This window comes from Candoia aspera, chromosome 12 (assembly GCF_035149785.1).
Source record: "Candoia aspera isolate rCanAsp1 chromosome 12, rCanAsp1.hap2, whole genome shotgun sequence".
NCBI classification, from domain to species: domain Eukaryota; kingdom Metazoa; phylum Chordata; class Lepidosauria; order Squamata; family Boidae; genus Candoia; species Candoia aspera.
The window spans coordinates 14,135,333-14,155,212 of NC_086164.1; the positions used below are offsets into that span (position 1 = coordinate 14,135,333).

The following is a 19,880-nucleotide window of genomic DNA, read 5'->3' on the forward strand; positions in this document are numbered from 1 at the left end:
ATAAGCCACAATCACTGGGTCACCTGTCATGCTAAGCCAAAATCAGACAAAACATACTGGTTGTGTTCACATACACGGTTTGCTTAGTTTTGCGTGCTGTGTGGAATGAACTCAGCCATTTTTTGTAAACCCTGGCTTCTAGTATGGTTTATATGAACCCATCCAACTTTGGTTTAGTCTGAAGACCATGTTTAAGCAAAACATATCTTAATACAACCTGGGAACCCAACCAGGGGTAAAGTGCAAGTAATGCTATCAGATTTCTTGGGGGTTCAGTTTTAGATTTGCTTTTTGTCAGGAGAGATTAGGATGAAAGATAGCTTTTCAATTGTGCAGATGAAATAGAATAACTGTTTGGACCTTGACTGAACATGCAGTGTGTTGCAATGTGTTCTTCTTGCCTAACCCCACCACCAACCTCCCTGTATTTCAACAAAATTTCTAAGAACTGCTAAGGGCACAAAACGGTTCTAGTAACAAAACACAGCCAGCACACTTGCTTTCTGCCTACTCTGTTCTACATCAGCCATTTGTTCATCCTGGCTACCAGCACTCAACACTCCCAACTTTGCTATCCTTGCATGGAGCAAAGGGTATCCCCAACAGTCCAATTCCTTTAAAAACTAGGTCTTAGGAAGTTAAAAGATGAGGACCCTTTTCAGTCTTGACATCCACAACTGAATTGGCTGTCCAGAACCAGAACAGCCCCACAGGCAGCTTCGCTGATTGGCTTAATCTTGGCTTATTGAATAAACCACAATTCAGGTCATAATACACATTAATCTATAAAAACACACTTCACAAACTAGAAAAGCTGACTAAGGGCCAGTCACTTTCTCTCAGCCCAACTCACCCCAGAGGGTTGTTGTTGTGGGGAAAATAGGAGGCAGGAGCATTAGGTATATTCACTGCCTTAAATTATATATATATAAAAAGGTAGGATAAAATAAAATAATAATAGCAGCAGCTGGAATCACACACCACACTAGGTTTATAACAGGGCCAGGATGGCACCAGATTATCATGCAGTTGGCTAGTTTATGGGTGAAGGTTTGGGGCGGATATCAAGTCATTTTCAACTCTTATGTGGTTGCCAGGAGTTGAAAATGACCCGATGGCACATCATTTTAAAAATGGCATTTGTGCACATGCTTACCCACGCTATATTTTTTAAACATGATTATTTCATAGCTTATAGTAAGATAAGCAAGAAAAGAAAAATTTACAGCCATAATACAGATAAAAATATGTGTATACAAAATGCATATTGAAATGAACTAGAACTTTAAAAAGGAAGGAAAGGTTCATATAGCATTAATTGGGTATTCATAAAGAATTGGCTCAACTCCTATAATGTACTATGGAATCTAGCTCATACAGGAAGATACTTCTAAACCTTTTCATTTTTACAATCTAAGGACCTTCCAGAGCCACCCATTCACCTCTCCTGAATCTGCAGTTTGACATCTGGTGGGCGGTTTTCTTTTTCCAGCCACCAGACAACCTCAGCTTACCAAACTGACCCTATTTCCCAGGTCTGCCGAACCAGGTTTGGCTCAGACCACACCCCAGGCCCAGACCCTGTGGGTTACTTTGCAGCTGTGCCAAAGCCTGTTATCAGCTGGAGCCTCCTTGTTGTTGCTGTTAACTCGGAAGTTTAAAAAACCCTCCCGCCTAAAGGGGGCGCTCTGGCTCCTCCTCTGCCCCCCCCTCGCCTTGTCTTCCATTGGCTGTGTTGAGCTCCGCTGAAGAGCGAGAGGCTCGGAATACGCACGCGCCCAATTCCCCTTTCCCTCCCTCCCAGCCTGGCAAGCGCCGGGGGCCGCCGACGCGCTTGCCCTTCCCCGGCGCGCGTGCGCATAAAACTTACCTCTCCCTCCTCCGCAGGCTCCGCCCACCGCGCGAGGGAGAGGCCGCTGCGCAGTTCCCGGAGGAGCAGCGACTGCGGCGGCCGGACTCGGCGGAGGCAGAAGCGACAGCGGAGGCGGCGTCGCCGCGAACGAGCCTTCCCCCTCCTCAGCAGCAGCAGCAGCCGCCGCCCCCCCCACCGCCATGGTGAAGATCGCCTTCCAGTCGCCCTTCGCCCACAAGGACGAGCCCAAGAAGGGGGCGGCCGAGGCGCTGGTAGCCGAGCAGGTGAGGAGAGCGGCGGCGCGCCGCCATTTTGTGCCGGGGCGACCGCGCGCGAGGCCCGGCGCCGCGCTCCCCCTCCCCTCCCCTCCCCCGCCCTCCCCCCCGGGCAAAATGGCGGCGGGGCCCTCCAGGTTCCTCAGCCGCCGCGGGGACTGCTTCGTAGTCCGCCGCCGTGCGAGGAAGGGAGGGGGAGCCTCGAGCGCGGAGGGGGGCACCGGGGCCGCCTTGGCTCTCCCCCTCCCCGGCTCCAGCCGGTTCGCCCGAGTTTGTTCGTTGATTGAATAAATGGATGGGTTGAAGAAATGGCTATGGCCCCTCGGCGCCCCCCCCCCCCCGGCCAGTTGGGCAAAGGCCTCCCTGGCTGGCTGGGAGCGCAGCCGGGGCGTGTGCACCTTGCACCGACCCCGCGCGACTCTGCACTCGGCGCAGCGCTGGATCTGCGCGTACGCGGGCTTCCTCTTGAAGTCAGTGGAAATTAAGCTGCGCTGCATGCGTGCGGATAATTCTCCGTTTGGGGTTCGTGGGGCTCCAGAGAATTCTTGTTTTTTTTTAACCTATCGTGTCTTCACTGGTGTTTAACAGCCACCGTCATAACACCAGCTTCGCCCAGGCGTCTTTTTTTTTCCCCACGTCCCTGAATCCCGTGCCTGTGATTGAGTTCCTGAATTCTCTGTCCTGCGTATTTCATGGGGGGGAAAAGGTGGTTATGTATGTATCTTAAGGTAAAGGTAAAGGTTTCCCTTGACATTAAGTCCAGTCGTGTCTGACTCTAGGGGGCGGTGCTCATCTCCGTTTCAAAGCCGAAGAGCCGGCGTTTGTCCGTAGACGTTTCCGTGGTCATGTGGCCAGCATGACTAAATGGAATGTCGTTACCTGCCCGCTGAAGTGGTACCTATTAATGTACTCGCATTTGCATGTTTTCGAACTGCTAGGTTGGCAGGAGCTGGGACTAGCAACGGGAGCTCACCCCGTCACATGGATTTGAACCGCTGACCTTCCGATCGGCCAGCTCAGCAGCTCAGCGGTTTAACCCGCAGCGCCACCGCATCCCCTTATATATCTAAACATCATACTAAAACAGTAGCAGACTTTAGTGTTAGTATGACTACCACTCTACCAGTGTTAGTAGAGTCACATTAGCAAGGCAGGCGGCCATATGAATTAGTATAAATAGAAAAGTATACGACAGACATAAATACATTTTCATTCGTAGGATAGCCGCCCTTCCTTTTCCAGTCCAATTTGAGGATCTCAACCCACCAGTGAACCTGCTCTGGTTCATGGGTTGGCCCTTCAGATTGATGAAGGTGTTGAGGGTCCTGTTAAAGGTGGAGAGGAAGAGACAGGAGGAGTGTTCATTAGTTCTGTTTTCTAAGCTGAGTGATAGCAGTTCTGGGATTTTTAAAGGGGTGGGACCTAGAGGCATTTTTGGAAGTATATAAATTAGGCTTGGAAGAGGTGCTTTACTTTGCAGCATGAAACTTTCTAAATTGAGATTCTTAAAAAAAAAAAAAAAGATGAAGGAGCCGTGGAACAGAATGAGGATGATACTGTAGATTTGCAGTCCATCTTTCTTCCTGGGTTGTAGCATTTCACTTATTTTAAAATCCTGGCCCTTCCACTGATGGTCCTTTTCACTGCAGCAGCCTGCCCATTTCAAATGCTTTCGAATTATCCTTGTTCCTATTCCTTTGCAAAACACTTGTTATTTGCATGAAAGGGATAATCTTGTTTTACAATCGAATAAGTAGGGTTTTTTTAAGCTACCCCTATATGGGAATAATATGTGATGTTTATAGTTTGCTTCAAAAGGTATTTTAGGAACTATTTGATATATAAATAAATCCATTTTTCTTTTCTTTCTTCTTTTTTTGAAAAGCTATTAAAGAGAGGGTGATGGCAATGCAATAGTCCATCTTTGGTTAGGGTATAATCCAATTGAATATTTAATTCACCAGGTCAGAACTACTGAAATTGGTAGTTTCTGTTTTGGCTTTTGCATGGTAAATTTGGAGGCCTGTGTTAAAATTTGCATTTTAGTTTGAAATCCTGCTAGTCCTCAAAACAAATTTTCCTTCAGAACTGACCCCACATGTTGAAAGATTTTGAGGTGCATGTAAAACCAATGCTGGTAGGGATTTTTGACCAGCATTGGAAGGAAGTTTGAAAGATTTCCTGAGGTATATAACTAGTAACAGCGCAAAGAATGCTTAATCTGTGTTTGTGCATGCATATGCAGAGTTCAGAACTGTCTAAATCATGCATTTGGTTCAAACAGTTAGTCTAAGTGGTGCTTATTTTCAGTGGGAATGCTGGTATAATCTGCAAAATATCTGATTTCCTGTGTCTGCCTGCAAAACAACTCTGACTCATTCCAGTTTATAAAAAGTAAAAGCTGCTTTGTTGACAGTATACATGTTTGTGCCTGATTATGTTTGGAAGATACTGAAAACATTCTTTTATGCTGCTTGTATATACAGGTTAATTTCAGGCAGTTAAAAGCCCCTGCTTTGTGGCAAGTGCTGATGCTTTGTCCCTAATGGCTGAGTTCACATACTTGTCTGATATTACACTGTTCTCTTTAAAATGCCTTGTAAAATGCTTCTGCTGTGGAGTGCACAGAGATTGCTCTTCTCTTGCAAATAACAGTTCCTTAATCTCATGCAAAATACATGTATAAAGCCATATAAGATATAAACATATGAAATAGTTTTACCAGTGGTCCATGTTTCAGAGTGCTGGTGCACACTAACCACATTCCACTAACTTGTAGAGTTCTATTTAAACTCAGGAAATTGTAAAGTGTAACATCAATTTTTAAACTGCTCAAAGAAAAAAGTCTAGGACTGCAATATGGTAGCCACAACTGTATGGCAAAATATAATCTAGTGGGCTAAAGAACAGCACAGGGAATATTTATATGTTCTCACCATCTAATATGGTATGTGGATTTTGGTGAAATGGTTTTATTTTCATTGTAATAATTCAGCATGTGCAAAGTAAAATCCCTAAACCCAAGAAACTGGACCTAGGTTCATGGTGGATTACAGGATGTTGTAAAACCAAACGTAATAGCATAACATTCACAATAAGCTTTTTTTTTTGGGGGGGGAGCTCCTGTCTTCAGAAGCCCCATTAGGTGTAGTGTGAGTTTTGAGAAAAGAGTCCCACAACTGGATTATTGCCCTGTATCAGTTTTAGTGGGAAAAAAAATCATGCATTAATGTAGGAGTCCTAGGGAACTGGTTCCAAACTTGTAGATCTTCAGATATGCGGTGGTGTCTCGCCATTATGGTTAGACCCGTATCTTAAGATGGGGATACTCCGCCTTCTCCAGCTGGTGGGCCCACTGGGATTTTTTTGAATGGCTCCTGGGTTAACTTGCCTATTCACAAAATCCCTGCCATTGGAGACATAAATAGTTCCAAAGCACCATTTTGTCAAAATGCTACCCCTGTCTCTCTGAACACTCCTTTCTACTCCTGTTTTCTTTGTTGTTTTTCTGGGCAGGTGGGTGCTTTCCAAACAAAGTAATGGTAGAATCCTCTCACCATTTTTTACTTTCTAAAAGACCAAGAGGGATTCTTGGATATGAAGATGATGCTGGAGATTGGATCTCTGTTTTGTAATAGGCAGACTTCCCATTTTACAGTAATTAATGCGTATGAGGTTGGGTGGGCCGGGCGGGTTGGCAGTGCCTACAGAGGTGTGTGCAAGCACAGTAATGCCTTTGGGCTTTATGTTGGCAACACCAGTCTTAAGTATGTACCTAAGCATGTTTTATATGAAGGCCAGCTCTGTGTACACACCCAGGATTTCCCATAGCAGAGCATGATAAAGATCAAATGTCACCTCACCTAGTGCCAGTTTGGTTAGACAATCTTAGTTTCCTGTCTGGTGGCCAGAGACAAGGCAAAGTGGGTTGTAAGGAGCTCTATCAAACATCAGATAGGAAAGTTGCTTTGTTTGCTGTCACAGATGTTTCCTGTGTTTTTAATCTACTTTCATTTTAAGTCAAGCAGCAATGTGCTGAGCCCAAATGTGCACGTAGCATGCCTCTCCTCTCCTCTCCCTCCCCACCCCCCAAATCTCCAACAGCAACTGGCAGACCGGCTTTTCCAGTATGCTGCAATTCATCTGAAGCTTCTGCAAGCAAAAACATTGCTAGGGATTCTCTTTGCAATTCAGCAGTTGTGAATCTTCATATCATTCAGCAAGTGGCAGCAATAGATCAGGTTTCCCAAAAAAGCAAGAGTTGCAGTAAAGTATCAGGGTGTTGGATCTTCTGTTTTTGTGACCAGTCCCGAAAGTAGTCTTGTCTCGGTCAGGCTCTTGATTGGCAGTGTCTCTGACCATCGCCCGTGCCCTCCTTTGTGATACTTATGCTGTATGCCCTTGTGATTGGAATAGGCTTATTTTGGGGGCCATTCCAATCACAGTTTAACCTACTTCACAGCAATGTTGTTGTGGGGGCAAATGAGAGGAGAGAGTGCTGTTCATATAATGAGTTCCTGAACAAAAGATATAAAGCTAGTAAATAAATATTTGAAGATATTTCTTCCCCTTTTGCATTTAATTTGAGACATAGGATATGTAAGCAGTTTTAACAGTGTTAAAACTACTTACATATCCTATGTAAGTGGGCTACTTGAAAGTGTTGCTGTTTGTATTGTAAGGAGTCTCTGCTTGAAGATACTTGGAAAGATGAGTGTACCAAGGGGTATGGGACTGGACAATTTGCAGTTTCATTTAGTACTAAATATTAAGTAGATGTATATGACTGATTATTGATGAATGAGATTACCAATCAGAAAATTAAGCATCTCTGTGGCTGATAACATTCTAATGCGAATTTAGATAAGTGCAGTGCTAAGAATACTAATGTTTTTATTGTTTTGTTGAACTACACTTCTAGTATATGGACTTGGAACCATCTCACATTGTTAAATGTTTTCAAGTAAAGGTAAAGGCAAAATAAATGACTCCAGTTTCCTCTCCTGAGAAGTTGTTTTCCTCCACCCCTTTCAAGTCAATTTTGACTCCTGGTGACTGCCTGGACAGCTCTTTGAGGTTTTCTTGGCAAGATTTCAGAAGTGGCTTGCCATTGCTTGTTTCCTAGGCCTGAGAGAGTGTGACTGGCCCAGGGTCACCCAGTTGGCTTTGAGCCTAAGGTGGGAGTAGAATTCATGATCTCCTGGTTTCTGGCCTGATGCCTTAACCACTACACCAACCTGGCTCTCTTGAAACAATGTTTATAATACCTTATTTTCTAATTTCATTTATCAAAGGAAAAAAAAAGCCTTGCAGAAAGCGTAAGTTAAAAAGGCGTAGTGATAAAGGTGTTAATCTTTGTGTGTTTATTGTGGGAATTTTGTTATGAATCTTCAAATATGCTCCCTGGAGCCTTTGTTCTATTACAGAAGTCATAAGATACATAGGTAAGTGAATTTCAGATTGAATGATCCAAGCAAATAGAATATTTCTGTAGGCAAAGATACTTAACTACCTTGATCTATCAAATGCTATCTAAGCATTTGTGTCAGTTGCTGATACAGAAGTTTTTGTTGGGAATTCCTAGTGAAGTATTAAAAAATCTGTGTTTCTTCTTACACAGATAGTTTATTAGCTTTTGTCTTGCTTTATTCTAGCTCAGTGTAATAGCTCTAGACAAGATGCATTATTTTTTATGCATTATTTTTTATTTAGAGTATTTGTATTATCCAAGTGTCACATTTAAAGCAGATTAAAAAAAAAACACTTTTTTTCAATTACCTGAGCAAAATCACCTTCATACTTTATATTTACCCATATGGACTGTTGATAGTTGCGGAATAGATCCATAAAAATTTTAATACAGTAAATGCAAATAGAATCCAAGCCATTAATTTGCTGAAGATATTCAGACAATTGGGCTACTTGTTTTGTCTTTTTCTTAGATTTTGAAGACCAGAAATGGTTCTAATTGCTCATTGGATCCCAAAGCTGCTTGAGCAGCATATTTTAGGTTCTGGAGAACTCTAGCTTTTTTTTTTTTTTTGGCTTCACAGAATTGTGAGGCTTCACTTTTTGTTGTTGATTTTGTATAGCTCCTCTTTTAACTTACCCTGATGCAAAAGAATACACAGAATTCAAAGAATTCTGAGCACCCCTTGAAGTCGCTTTTCATAGTGATACGGAATGTGAGTTGAACCCTACCTTTGCATTTGGGGCAAATACTGTGATCTTGGAACAAAACATGGATGTCTCCCACATTGTCTTTCACTTGGGATTGTGATGTCACCCTGTCAATTCAAGGAAAAAGAATAATCAAAGATAATTTTATCTCTAAGACAATAGAAAACTTAAATCTTTTCTCTGTGTTTTAAAGGATCCAGAAGTTGCGACACACAGCCGTGAAAATTCCTCTGGAAGATGTCTGCTGACTCTTTTGGGACTTGCCTTCATTTTAGCTGGGGTAGTGGTTGGTGGAGCCTGCATCTACAAGCATTTCATACAAAAGGTATTAGAAAGCAAACAGCCGTTCAGAGCGTGCTTATTTCCCCTGATTTTTAGTTGCTTCAGTCTGACTAACTCCAGGCAGCATACGTTCAAGAGTATGCACAGTAATAATGGCTAGTCCTTGAAGATCTTCCAAAAGAATCCAATTTTTACAATCTTCTGGAAGGAAATGGGGAGGGGGGCACTATGATCTCAGGGAATAACCTATTTCTTAGGAGGAGGACACCAGCAAAGAATGCCTCCCTTTGGGTGGCCATTCCTTGATAAGAGGAGATCCTCACTGCTTATATAAGTTGGGCAGTAGGTTCTACCCAAACGGGTGGCTTCAAAGGTAGCCAGTTCTTAGTCTTACAAGGCTTTATAGGTGATAACTCATACCTTGAATAGCTAGTTACCAAAGAATCTGCCATAACAGGTATGATATTGCAGCATTAGCCAGTGGTCAGCTGTCTTCCACACCTGTTGAAATTTCTGGATCATCTTCAAGGATAGCTCCACATAAAGCACTTTACAGTAATTGCATCAAGAAGTGACATGGTTATGCAGGGCTGTAGTCACTCCCCCATTCTATGTCTTCTCTGCATAAAATAAATGACTTGAGAAGGGGAAGTTCCCTTTGTGCTCCTCCTTCGTGTTTTGTGATCCAAGAACTCAAGTCAAAGGCATGTTGACATACCCCAGTCCTTTTCCAGCTGCTGGTCAGTGCACGTCATGGCAGGTGCCTCCTGTGGTCTTCCAGGATCTTCAGCAGTAAACTGGCTGCATTTTTCTCTTTTCCATGGCTGCCTTGGCAGATCTCATGCTAGGGCACATCACAGGAATATGCAGGTCTGCCTTTGAGATGCCCTGGAAAGGCCATCTTTGAAGGTGCTAGAGCCACCTTGAGTTCTCAAATAAATCCATTCTAAATACATTACAAAAGTTGTCCAATTAAAACACACACGTTTGTTTGCCGGTGTATGCAAACATGACTTAATCCTGAGGTAGTTAGCATTTTAAAAGGCTGTATTCAGCTTAATCTAAAATGACATCATCCTTGTTAGCATTAGCAGCCATACTTTTTGCTTTGGTCTGCTTCAGAAACATAAATCTTGCAGCTGTGGACGGCACATGGCTGCATTTTAAATGGGCGTAGCTTTCCATGTTATTGACAGAATCCAGTAGATGAAACATTGGGTCAAAAGGGATTTGTTAAGATGTTACGCATCTCAATTACCACTTTCCAGGCTTATGGTACTGTTCTGCATTGCTTCTAGGTATGGAAATTATTTCCAGCATGTTTGTACTAGCATTTTCCCAAGTGGATAATACTGCTAGAATGCCTCTTAAAACAATCTGCAGTCTACTTAGTGAAGTGGAAGCGTGTTCTTTTATGAATAAACCAGAAAGACTATGCTTTATGTGATGTAATATCCTATAGGCTTCTGTGAAGGGATGCCTTTGTATTTGTTAGCTCAGAAGCACATATTTTCAGTTTGTTACGCTCTGAGTAAAATGTCCCAGGTACCATTAGTCATTAAAAAAATCTCCATTTGGATTTGCTTTGAATAATTCGTCAGGTGTAGTAATTTATTTGCTTAAAACTCTAAAAGTTTTCACAAAATGGGCAACACAGGCAAACAATTAAATGGGTTCATACTGTAGCAAACAAGTGGCCAAATCTATTTAATGTTAAATGTATTAACATACTGTTAGCCTAGTATGTTAATCTATGATACATTGATAATTCAGTAGATGCTGCAGAAGTACTGTTTGTATGCATTCCAGTTTGGCATAGGAATACTGTTTTTATAAACAGGCCTCCTTGCAGCATTTCCCTTTATTTTAGCATTTGTTACAGGGACAAACTAGGGCAGGAGTGGGCGACTCAGTTTTATTCAGCCATTAATCTGATTTCAAAAGCCGGTTGCAAGATCTGTCTCTCGCTTGGGAACCTCAGAAGGGCTGCTCTATCTTGGTTTCCAGCTCCTGCTGGCATTCAGTGCATCCCCCAGCAAATCACCTTGATAGGTAAAGGGTTTTGTACCTCTAGTGGCTCATCAGGAGTAACAGAAAGGCTTAAACTGGGCTGGGGTTGGTATTCTCAGAGGAACCTTTGCTCCACTAGCCTAGTTTTGAGAGAAGTGGAATGTTAGTAGTGCTTTCTTTGCCCCTTCAGGAGTAACTGCTTGATCAATCCCAGGACAGTTTAGCTAAATAAATTAATGTGTCTTTAAATAAATATTATAGCTGGTGACTTCTGTTTTTAAAGAGCAAAACGTTCCATGGTCGAATGTGTTACGTGGGAGAAGACAATCAGAATCAGGCAGCAGAGCCGCATGTCCTGCCCGTCAATGAAGGAATTGATATCAGAGAGGTGGATAACATTGCCATCATCGATGTTCCTGTTCCAAAATTCTCTGACAGTGATCCAGCAGCCATTGTGCATGATTTTGACAGAGTGAGTTCTTTAAAAAAAAAAAAAATCAAATCCCAATCCTATTGTGAGTTCTTTTCAGTGTTTCTTGGGAGAAATCTCAAGAATAGGAACCCTATTTGCCCAACAACTTTCTTTCTAGGAAATTGTATTGCCAAATGAAGGAAGAATGATTTGTTCTTCGAAGTAGAGATTTTCTGTATCTTAAAGGAAGCTTTCATTAAACTGACCTGCTCCAGCTAGTTTGGCCTGCAACTCCCATCATCCCTAATCTTTGCCAGATCTGGCTGTGATCGGTGGGAGTACGTTGGGAACATGCCAAGTTGGGCTAGCTGGCCTGTGCCTTTAGCATTACCACGTGTAGAAAGCCATGGAGATGACCTTGGAGCAGGAATCTAGAGGCTGCTGTGGAAACACTAGGTGTAGAAAAAGCATGCATTAAGGCCAGAGAGGTGAGGGAGAGTCTCACAAAAGGACTCACCACCACCACCCTTTCCCTGGAATATAAGAAGGAAGGAAGGGAAGATACAGAGGTTTGCAAGACTCTTATTCTGGCCTTTCTCAGTAAAGTATAGTTCTAGTCTTCCTGTGGAAGACTTCCTCTGTTTCTGGATCTGGTCTGCCTTAAAGGGCTGACAGTGCAGTCCTATACACACAGTTGGATGGCAATAAGAGATGCTTATTTCTGAAAGCATTGTTGCAGTTCACAAAACACATTGGGACTGTGATCAGGCTTAGACCTGCTTAGCATAGACAGTTAACCAGTAGGCCTTAATGGAGCCACTGTCTTACTGCGCCTAAATGGTGATCCTGTGAAATATTTATAGTCATTTTCAGCCAGCAACATTACCAGTTTGGAACCCCAGAAAAGAGATGATCCTCTTCACTTCCTTGTTTATCTTAATTTAGCGTAAGGGGGTGGGGAGCTTTCAGTTTCAGTGTTCTTCACTGAGAATGTTGCAAGTGGAAAAGATCAAATATTATCCTCTGTTTTCTCCTCTCTATTTTTAATCTGATTCTTGTTCAGTCGATTACCTTGGATTTACCTACCATGCAGTCCCTCATGCAGCAGTTGGATCTCTGATAATCCTGTAGTAAATGAGGCTTCAATACACCATCCCATACCCTTAATGCAGCTTGTCCCTCCTGACACCTCCTTGATACGTTGGGTCTGCAACTCTCAGAATGTCTGGCTGTTTTACATGAAAGTGCTACTAATACGATAATTCTCTTTTTCAATTCGACTTCTAAGTCACAAGATAATGTGATTCATGAAAAGCAATCTTCAACATTTATCTCAGGAGTTTATTGTTTTTCTGGTTAGAGATGTTGGGTTGCAAAAAGGAAATACGTTCACAGATTGCTGCTGTGAGAACAGCTTCCTACTTGAGGACCTTGTTCCATTGAAAAAGCCATTTTTGGATGCAGCACAACGCTTCAAATTTAGTTGCTTTGGCTTTTCAGATCAACTACGTTGATTTCATTACAGTAATCTGTAAAGTACATGTACACTTTTATAAGGGGCTGATTTGAAACAGTTGGCAGAAGTGGAAATCCATCATCTGTTACTGGATTTTTTCCCTTATATTCCTATAGCTGCTGACAGCGTACCTTGATCTCCAGCTTGGAAACTGCTACGTGATCCCTCTGAACACCTCTGTCGTTATGCCACCACGGAACCTGATAGACCTTTTTGCAAAATTAGCGGTAGGTAACACTTAGATGGAGCATGGATGTATATTCTTACTGCAACACACATCTGCATGGAGAACGCTTAGAATAACCGTGCTGTATCATTTCCAGATTTGCTGTGATCTAGGGTTGGTGAACCTATGGCCTTTCAAATCCTGTTCAAGCTGATGAGTTGGTATTCTTAAGTCATAAGGGAGCATCTGAAGTTACAGGTGCTCACCAGTTGCTGAGCATATTTCCTTTATACTGTCCTCAGTCTCCCACCCGTCTGTAACATTTTTAATTGCCTTCAGGTGAAACTTTGGGCATTGGTTGAAATAATTGCAAATGTCTGTGTTAAGAATGGTATTCTTTTCCCCACAGACTGGTTCCTACTTGCCTCAAACTTACCTTGTTCGTGAAGAAATGGTGGTGACTGAGAAGATTGATAATGTGTTAGATCTGGGTGTATTCATTTACCAGCTCTGTGTAGGGAAGGAAACCTTCAGACTTCAGCGTAGAGAAAAGATCATTGGTGAGTATTTTAGATTTGGCATTTGTGCAACTTTCTATCTTAAAAGGGGGAAAGCTGACGTGGGAATGATAAAAGCTCAGTAAACTTTTTGGTTTCTTAAATGAGGAATTTTCCGCCAGGAATTACTCACTAGGAGCCAGCTATCATTCCTAGTGCACATACACAGCAGGTCCCAGGTTTAAGAATGTCCTGGTTTACAGATGACTCCTAGTTAAGAACAGACTGCCATAAAGACTGTTACATTAAGAATTTGAGTTAAGTACAATATTTCAGGTTAAATGCACAATACTGCTTTGTGTATTACTATGTTTAAGATGTTTTAGTTTATTTGGAAGTGTTTAAGTGTTTTATATGCATAGAAAGGTAAAATATATACTATATACTAAGACAAGCATTTGACTAACTGATGCTAAATAACTGTTCTAGCTCATGTGCAAATTCGACTTAAGGACAGACTTAGGAACAGAACTAGTTCTTAAACTGGGGGCCTGCTGTATTTAGCCCCAAACTTTGAATTAAACTCTAGTAAAGCCCAGAGTCTGCTCTCTAGTTGCAGCCAAGCCTGGTTCTTACGGAATCAAGAACCAACGCTGTATCTTCAGTCAGGCAGAAAAGAGCGAATGATCTCCAGGACATGAGGCTGCTATAAGATTTGAGTTGTGATGCCAAATGGATTAGCAGTGATTTCCTGGCTGATACTTTTTTGCGTAGATGGGATAGGGTGTGGTGAGAAGGAATGTGACTTGAATTGGTTTACTTAGCATTAGCTAATGAAATGAAGGGCATGTTACATCACATTGTCACACCCAGTGTTTATACCATCACTCACGTCTTTTGTTGAGCATACAGCTAATGCTCAATAACCTTGAGTAGTGAAGGATACTGGAGAGTAGTGCTACTTGCACCATTCCGCATCCTCAGCTTATAGAGACATTTAAACCAAGAGCAGAGTGCTTGGCTGTGCTTTAGATATTTTGATCTCTAGGAGCTTTTTTATCACATCTGTAATCCTGCTGCTCCTATTTTAAGTACTTTTATGTATTCATACGCATTCCAAAGAGCTGAGATGACTTACACAGCCACTTTATCAGTGTTGGCACTCATATTCATGCTCCAAAGAGCTTCCCTAAATCCTTTTTGCATCTTTGCTGACTACTTTAATTCCCCCTTTTTGGAAATCGGCACTTGCCTCTTGAAAGCTAATGTTTGGGGGTGGAATTAGACTCACTGCAGAGTTACTCCTGTCAGGTGGAATTAGCAAGTCACAGTCAACTCGTTGTGAGTACTGAATAATAACACCATTCATGCAGCATGACAGACATGACAAACACAAGTTCATCTTCTTTCTCTTATGACAGGGGTCAGTAGTTGGGGGCATTTTGCCTCATGCTGCCCATGGCATCTTCTGGTGCCATTTAAGGATCTCAAATCAAATCTGTATTATGGTCAAAGACAAGGATCTCAGAAATAGATACGTGACAGAGATGGACAGATCTTGCAAGATCTTGCTTGTGGTCTAGCAAGATTTAGTGATTTATTGTTCATGGGGGTTTTTAAATGTGGAAATTTATTTATTTACTGATACATTGGCTCATTTTTTTGAATGTATTGCAATATTTTTTGAAAGAGGGCAGTAGCGCCCACGGCCTGGAAGAGTTGCTGACCCCTGCCTTCTAAGAATAATCCTAATTGTTCTTAAGTTGTGCTAACCAATCTCACCAATGCTATAGTAAAACAAAGTAGGGAAAATCTGCAAAGTACAATATCTGGAATTCTTTCTAGCCCTTTTACTAGCAGTGGAAAGGTGTTTAATTTCTTTCTTACACATTGTAAATTAATGTACTCTCTGTCTGTATTTCTGCTTTCCCCTTCTGTATTGCATTTGCACCTGTGCACTGGGAAGCATGGGGCAGGCTGCATAGGCTTTGCTCTCAGACCTGGGACTGGGGGGTTTAGATTGCTGGCTGGGGAATTCAGGGAGTTGAAGTCCACACATCTTAAAGTTACCAAGTTTGAAAAAGCACTGCTATAACTGATCCTAAGTAGTTCATTTTGCAAAGATTGGAAACAACTAAATTATTCTGCAATGTTTTCTTGCATATTAAAGAAAGTTTTAAATTCTGCATTTGCAGTACTGTGTTCATTCTATCCATTTTAACAGATAATTCCAAGAAAAATACTTTCCTGCAGAAATATGCTTATGTTATTTACAGAGTTTTCTCCTCTCCCTAATGTTGTTCTTAAAAAAGTGAAGCTGTAGATTCCCTGTTAGCAATCAAAAGTACTGTTCCCAAGGGAGGTGAAATGTTAAAACAGTTTATTGTAATAATCCGTCAGCTGTTCCTTAATGAAACCTTGTCAGTGCTGTAGCAAAACAAGTCATCCGGAAGAGCACCCTTTCAGTTCCATGCTGTGATTGGATTTGGAGCGTCATATGTAGCCTGTAAAAAGTTTGCCCAGGAAAGAAAATCCTCTTCTGTCTGACCTGCTCCGCTTCCCTGGGTAATTGGCATTGTGTTTTTTTCTCTGTCTTTCTAGGCCTTCAAAAGCGCTCAGCTGAAAAGTGCCACATAATCCGACACTTTGAAAATGTGTTTATTGTTGAAACCAAGATCTGTCAGCAGTGAAATATGTAGGCTGGAAAGTGACAATCACGCATCTTCATTAAAAATCCGAGCTTTACAACTTCAGTTTCAGAATTAAATGTGCAGTGATAATCAAAAGCCTTATGTTTCCTTTCTATGAATTGCTTAGATTAAAAGAAAACCCTTTAAATTCACAATAGGCTTTTATTTGAAACTTGTGGTGCTGCTAAATTTTTCAGCTACTTCAATTTTGAATAGTAACATTTTAAAACTGATTATCCTCTTAAACATCTGTATGCTTGTTTCAGACTTAAGAAACAAATAGAAATCCAAATACCAATTCCTGCATAAACATAATCTAATTGTTACTTGACACTCCACAAAAACTAATGCATTAATCTCTAGTTTGCACATTGGTTTCTAGATCCATAAAATTGTTCTGCACTTGGTTTCCCCCTAGGGAAACAGAAAAGACACATCAAGATTTTAAGGGTTTATTTAAACTTCATTTGTGAAGCATGTAACTTTAACCTTGGTAATCATAAGCAGCTAACATTGCTTTTTTCATTTTGTGCAATTACTGTATTAAATTTGTATGTATATTTGGAACCTATCTTGAGCTGACTTTATTACTTTAATTCCTCCCTCTTTTGTTTGTTGTACTATTTAGTTGTATAGCCAAGCACATTTATTCTTAAAAGCTTTTACATTGGTATTTTGGGTTGCTGGACCTACTTCTTAACATCTTAAATACAAAAGTATGTAATTAACATTTTTATTAGGTCCGGTTATCAGTGTTTCCATAGCTATAAATTCCTATCTTGTGAAACTTCTAGAGCAGACCTTATAAGCAAGTTACCACTATTACTAGAGAGATCATCTCCTTGCGTATGATTGTGGTCTGAGATAGTAAAGAGATTCCTAGAGAGCTGCAAACTGAGTATTTTATAAGGGACTTTATATTTCACGCAGATTCTGCAACCCTCTAATAAATGTTTCTCTTAAGATTACGGTGGTGGCTTCCATTTTTTTCCCGACTGCAAAAGTAATTGGGGAAAGAGGACACTTAACAGGGATATGAACTCTATAGCATTGGTATAGTTCTCACTTTTCTTTCAGGATGCTTTCGTGTCCACTGACATGCCAAATTGTCAACTTCAGTGTGAGTCCAGAGGCTCCTGAACAGGATGTGAATGATGTTGTCCATGTCTTGAAGCCTGTATGCAAGGGGTTGTGCTTGGAAGGGTGCTGGTGCGCCCAGCTGTAGTGGAATATTGTGTTCGTTCTGAAGTTACTGTTTCCTTCTTGGATGACAAGGGAGTGACTGAGTAACACTTCTAGTTGCTAAGCATTAGGTTTCCTTGCCTTTTCAGTTGATATATAAAAAGATTAGTAGATAGTTCAAGAAAAAAAGTGTGCCTTTGTGATTTGGATAATTCATGTTGCAGAATTCAGTTTTCTGTTGGGAACAGCTGTGATTTATTTGTTAGCCATAAATCCTCTCCAGTAGATTTGCATCATTGTCTCCTTTCTTGAATGCAAATGCAAAATCCTCTAGGTCAGCTTATTCACAACACAGCATGCAAGTTTCCTAAGCTTCTGGGCTTTCATTTGGTCCTTTAAAAGATGTTACTGAAATTCCAGATTTCACTACTGCGTTGGAAGGGTGCAGCATTGGTAGCTTTATTCCACCATGCCTATTTTATTGTGTAGAGCCAGTAAACAAGTTCTGTTAACCAGTTTGGAGCTTCCTGATCTGTTCCAGGAAAGGGCGCAAGACAGAACTTACTTTAGTTTGGTTTACTATTAAGCCGATCAATTGTTTATATACATTTCACAAGTGCGCTATAATTCTGCCTTCTGTTGCATTAATCATAATTTGATGGCAAATTTTGGAGGGGTATCAGCCAATGCTTTCCAAGAAGTAGTTGTGGGGATGAACTGTTGCATGTTATTTTTCTGCAAACAGTTCTGATGGGATGGAATTAAAATGGGTATTTTCCTCTACCATTCCAGAGTAATTTGCAAGGGAATTTTTTTTGGACCATGGGTATAAGGAGACAACAGTGACCTTGTGGTGCTACAGGTGTTGGCTTGTGGATCAATTACATTGTCATTTTTCCTAGGACTAATGGCTGCAGAGGAGGAGTATGGGCAGTCATCTTGCTGGAACTTGTCTGCTCAGCATGCTTTGCAAACTACCAGTGACTTAAGTGTAATTTTCCTCCAGTCCCAACATTTGAGTAGAAAAAAAATGTGGAGTGCTTGGTGCTCTCTGAGCCTTGTTTCCTTGCAGACGTTTCATTGCCAGGCTAGGCAACACCTTCAGTTGCCTTCAGAAAAAAAATCCTGTGTGCCCACTAGATGGCGGCATTGGCAATCAAAAGAAAATCAATTCTCTGTTCAGTGAACATAGTTGGCATGTATTCAATGGGAGGGCCAGTAGTCTGGAGCGTGACAGTGTGTAAATGCAATAAATAGTTTGAGTAAAAGCACGTAATCTTGAGAAGGCAGGAGTAGCAGATGTCCATACAATAGTTCTTTCTTCGCTTTAGGGTCCTGTAGGTCCACCCAACCACCACCCCCAATTTTTGAGACCGTGTCCCTGGACTTCACATTTTTTTAGACAGGGCACTGAGCAATAATCTGCTCAGATGGCCCAAAAATCTGGTCAGAGCTTTTGGTGGTGTAATTCACTGGAAGGCCTCCATGGCCACCTAAAGGTTGGGAGGTGGAATTGCAAGTCCACTTCAGAGGCTGCTCACCTTGGACCTAATCAAATTTCTAATTTGATCCAAAAGGGAAGTAGGGAACAAAAAAAAAGACATAGGTCTCTGTAGCCACTTCATCAGCCCCAAAGCTGCTGGTGCTAGAAGAGGTGGGGCAGGGTTCACTGGCCCTTCGGATGCAGCTAGTGAAACAGTGCAAAAATAGCTTGTTTGCCAGCTCCAAGATCGGTTGTTTCTTTGATAGGAGATGCAGAAAAGAAATTTAATCCAGCATGGAGCCAAAGTTCAGCCTGTAATTAGCAATCCTGCTTTGCATGTTGGTTATTGATGCACATCATTTGTAAGCAATGTAAAATAACAAATTCCTGCGTGGTCCACTTCCTCATTTTCGTGCCCATTCTAGATCTGCCAGCTGGCAAGGATAGGCGTTGAGTTCAGCATAGCTAGAGGGCACCACTTGGACCGTCTTGACCCTGACAATCACATTATCTCTCAAAATGCAGACTAACAGACTTCCAGATGTCAGCCTTCCCATGTAGACCAGACAGGAAACAGACCAGATGAGCTAATTCTGCTTATTGTACAGCTACATTAACAGAATCTTGCAAGTCTGAAACTACAAATCTCTCGCCATCTCCTTTACAGCCTGAGAAACTAGGAAGAGTGTCTTCTGAGCCTCTTGCTCTGCCTACTATCCAGCTGTGGGCTAAGCCCTCTCTTATCTGATTGTTCCCAAGGCAGCATTTCTTCCCTGTCTCCCAAGGTCGGTCTCACATACCATTACACGTGAGAAGTGCATCTCTTATTCAAGAAGTGTCAAATCCAGGAGTTAATTCAATCCTGACATGCATTGCCTGATAATTCAACTGTGATTGACACACATTCCCTTTGATACTCCCCTAAATCAAGATTCTCCAAAGTGGTCAATATTGATTCCCAAGGGTTGATATTTTTATTATTTGTAGTACTATTAAAGTATTAACTTATTTTCATATAATAAACCTTTGGGGGTCAATGAACAATCTGAAACTTCATGAAGGGGTCAATGAGCTGAAGAGTTTGGGGACCCCTGCCTTAAATGCTTTCAAAAAACCTAAATTTATGCAGTGTCTTTATCTCTTAGCAAATACAACTTCATTGACAATTGCAACAAGTAAACTCAAACAATACTATTGCAGGGCCCAATAATGACTCAAAGAGTGGGGTTTTGGAAACACATTATTTGTCATTGACCATCAATGGCCCTCTGTACTTTACCTAGATGAATTGGCCAGTTTCTTTGCAAAGGAAGATACAAATGGCCTTGGGTGTGG

At 41.6% G+C, this 19,880-nt stretch overlaps 1 protein-coding gene across 1 annotated transcript; it reads left to right on the forward strand.

Moving 5' to 3' along the window:
* The first annotated feature begins 1,953 nt into the window (after window positions 1-1,953).
* ITM2A (integral membrane protein 2A) lies at window positions 1,954-16,845 on the forward strand. The gene is made up of 6 exons (XM_063313464.1): window positions 1,954-2,136; window positions 8,501-8,632; window positions 10,883-11,071; window positions 12,644-12,754; window positions 13,103-13,253; window positions 15,792-16,845. Exons 1-6 carry the CDS (start codon window positions 2,053-2,055, stop codon window positions 15,878-15,880), a joined length of 756 nt encoding a protein of 251 aa, XP_063169534.1. The 5' UTR covers window positions 1,954-2,052; the 3' UTR covers window positions 15,881-16,845.
* The last annotated feature ends 3,035 nt before the right edge of the window (window positions 16,846-19,880 follow it).

What these genes read in the sequence shown, in the direction of transcription:
- ITM2A (XM_063313464.1), top strand. Translation starts at nt 2,053, where the DNA reads ATGGTGAAGATCGCCTTCCAGTCGCCCTTCGCCCACAAGGACGAGCCC. An exon ending in TTGTGCATGATTTTGACAGA is followed by an intron (nt 11,072 to 12,643) that starts GTGAGTTCTTTA and finishes ATATTCCTATAG; the next exon opens with CTGCTGACAGCGTACCTTGA. An exon ending in ACCTTTTTGCAAAATTAGCG is followed by an intron (nt 12,755 to 13,102) that starts GTAGGTAACACT and finishes TTTTCCCCACAG; the next exon opens with ACTGGTTCCTACTTGCCTCA.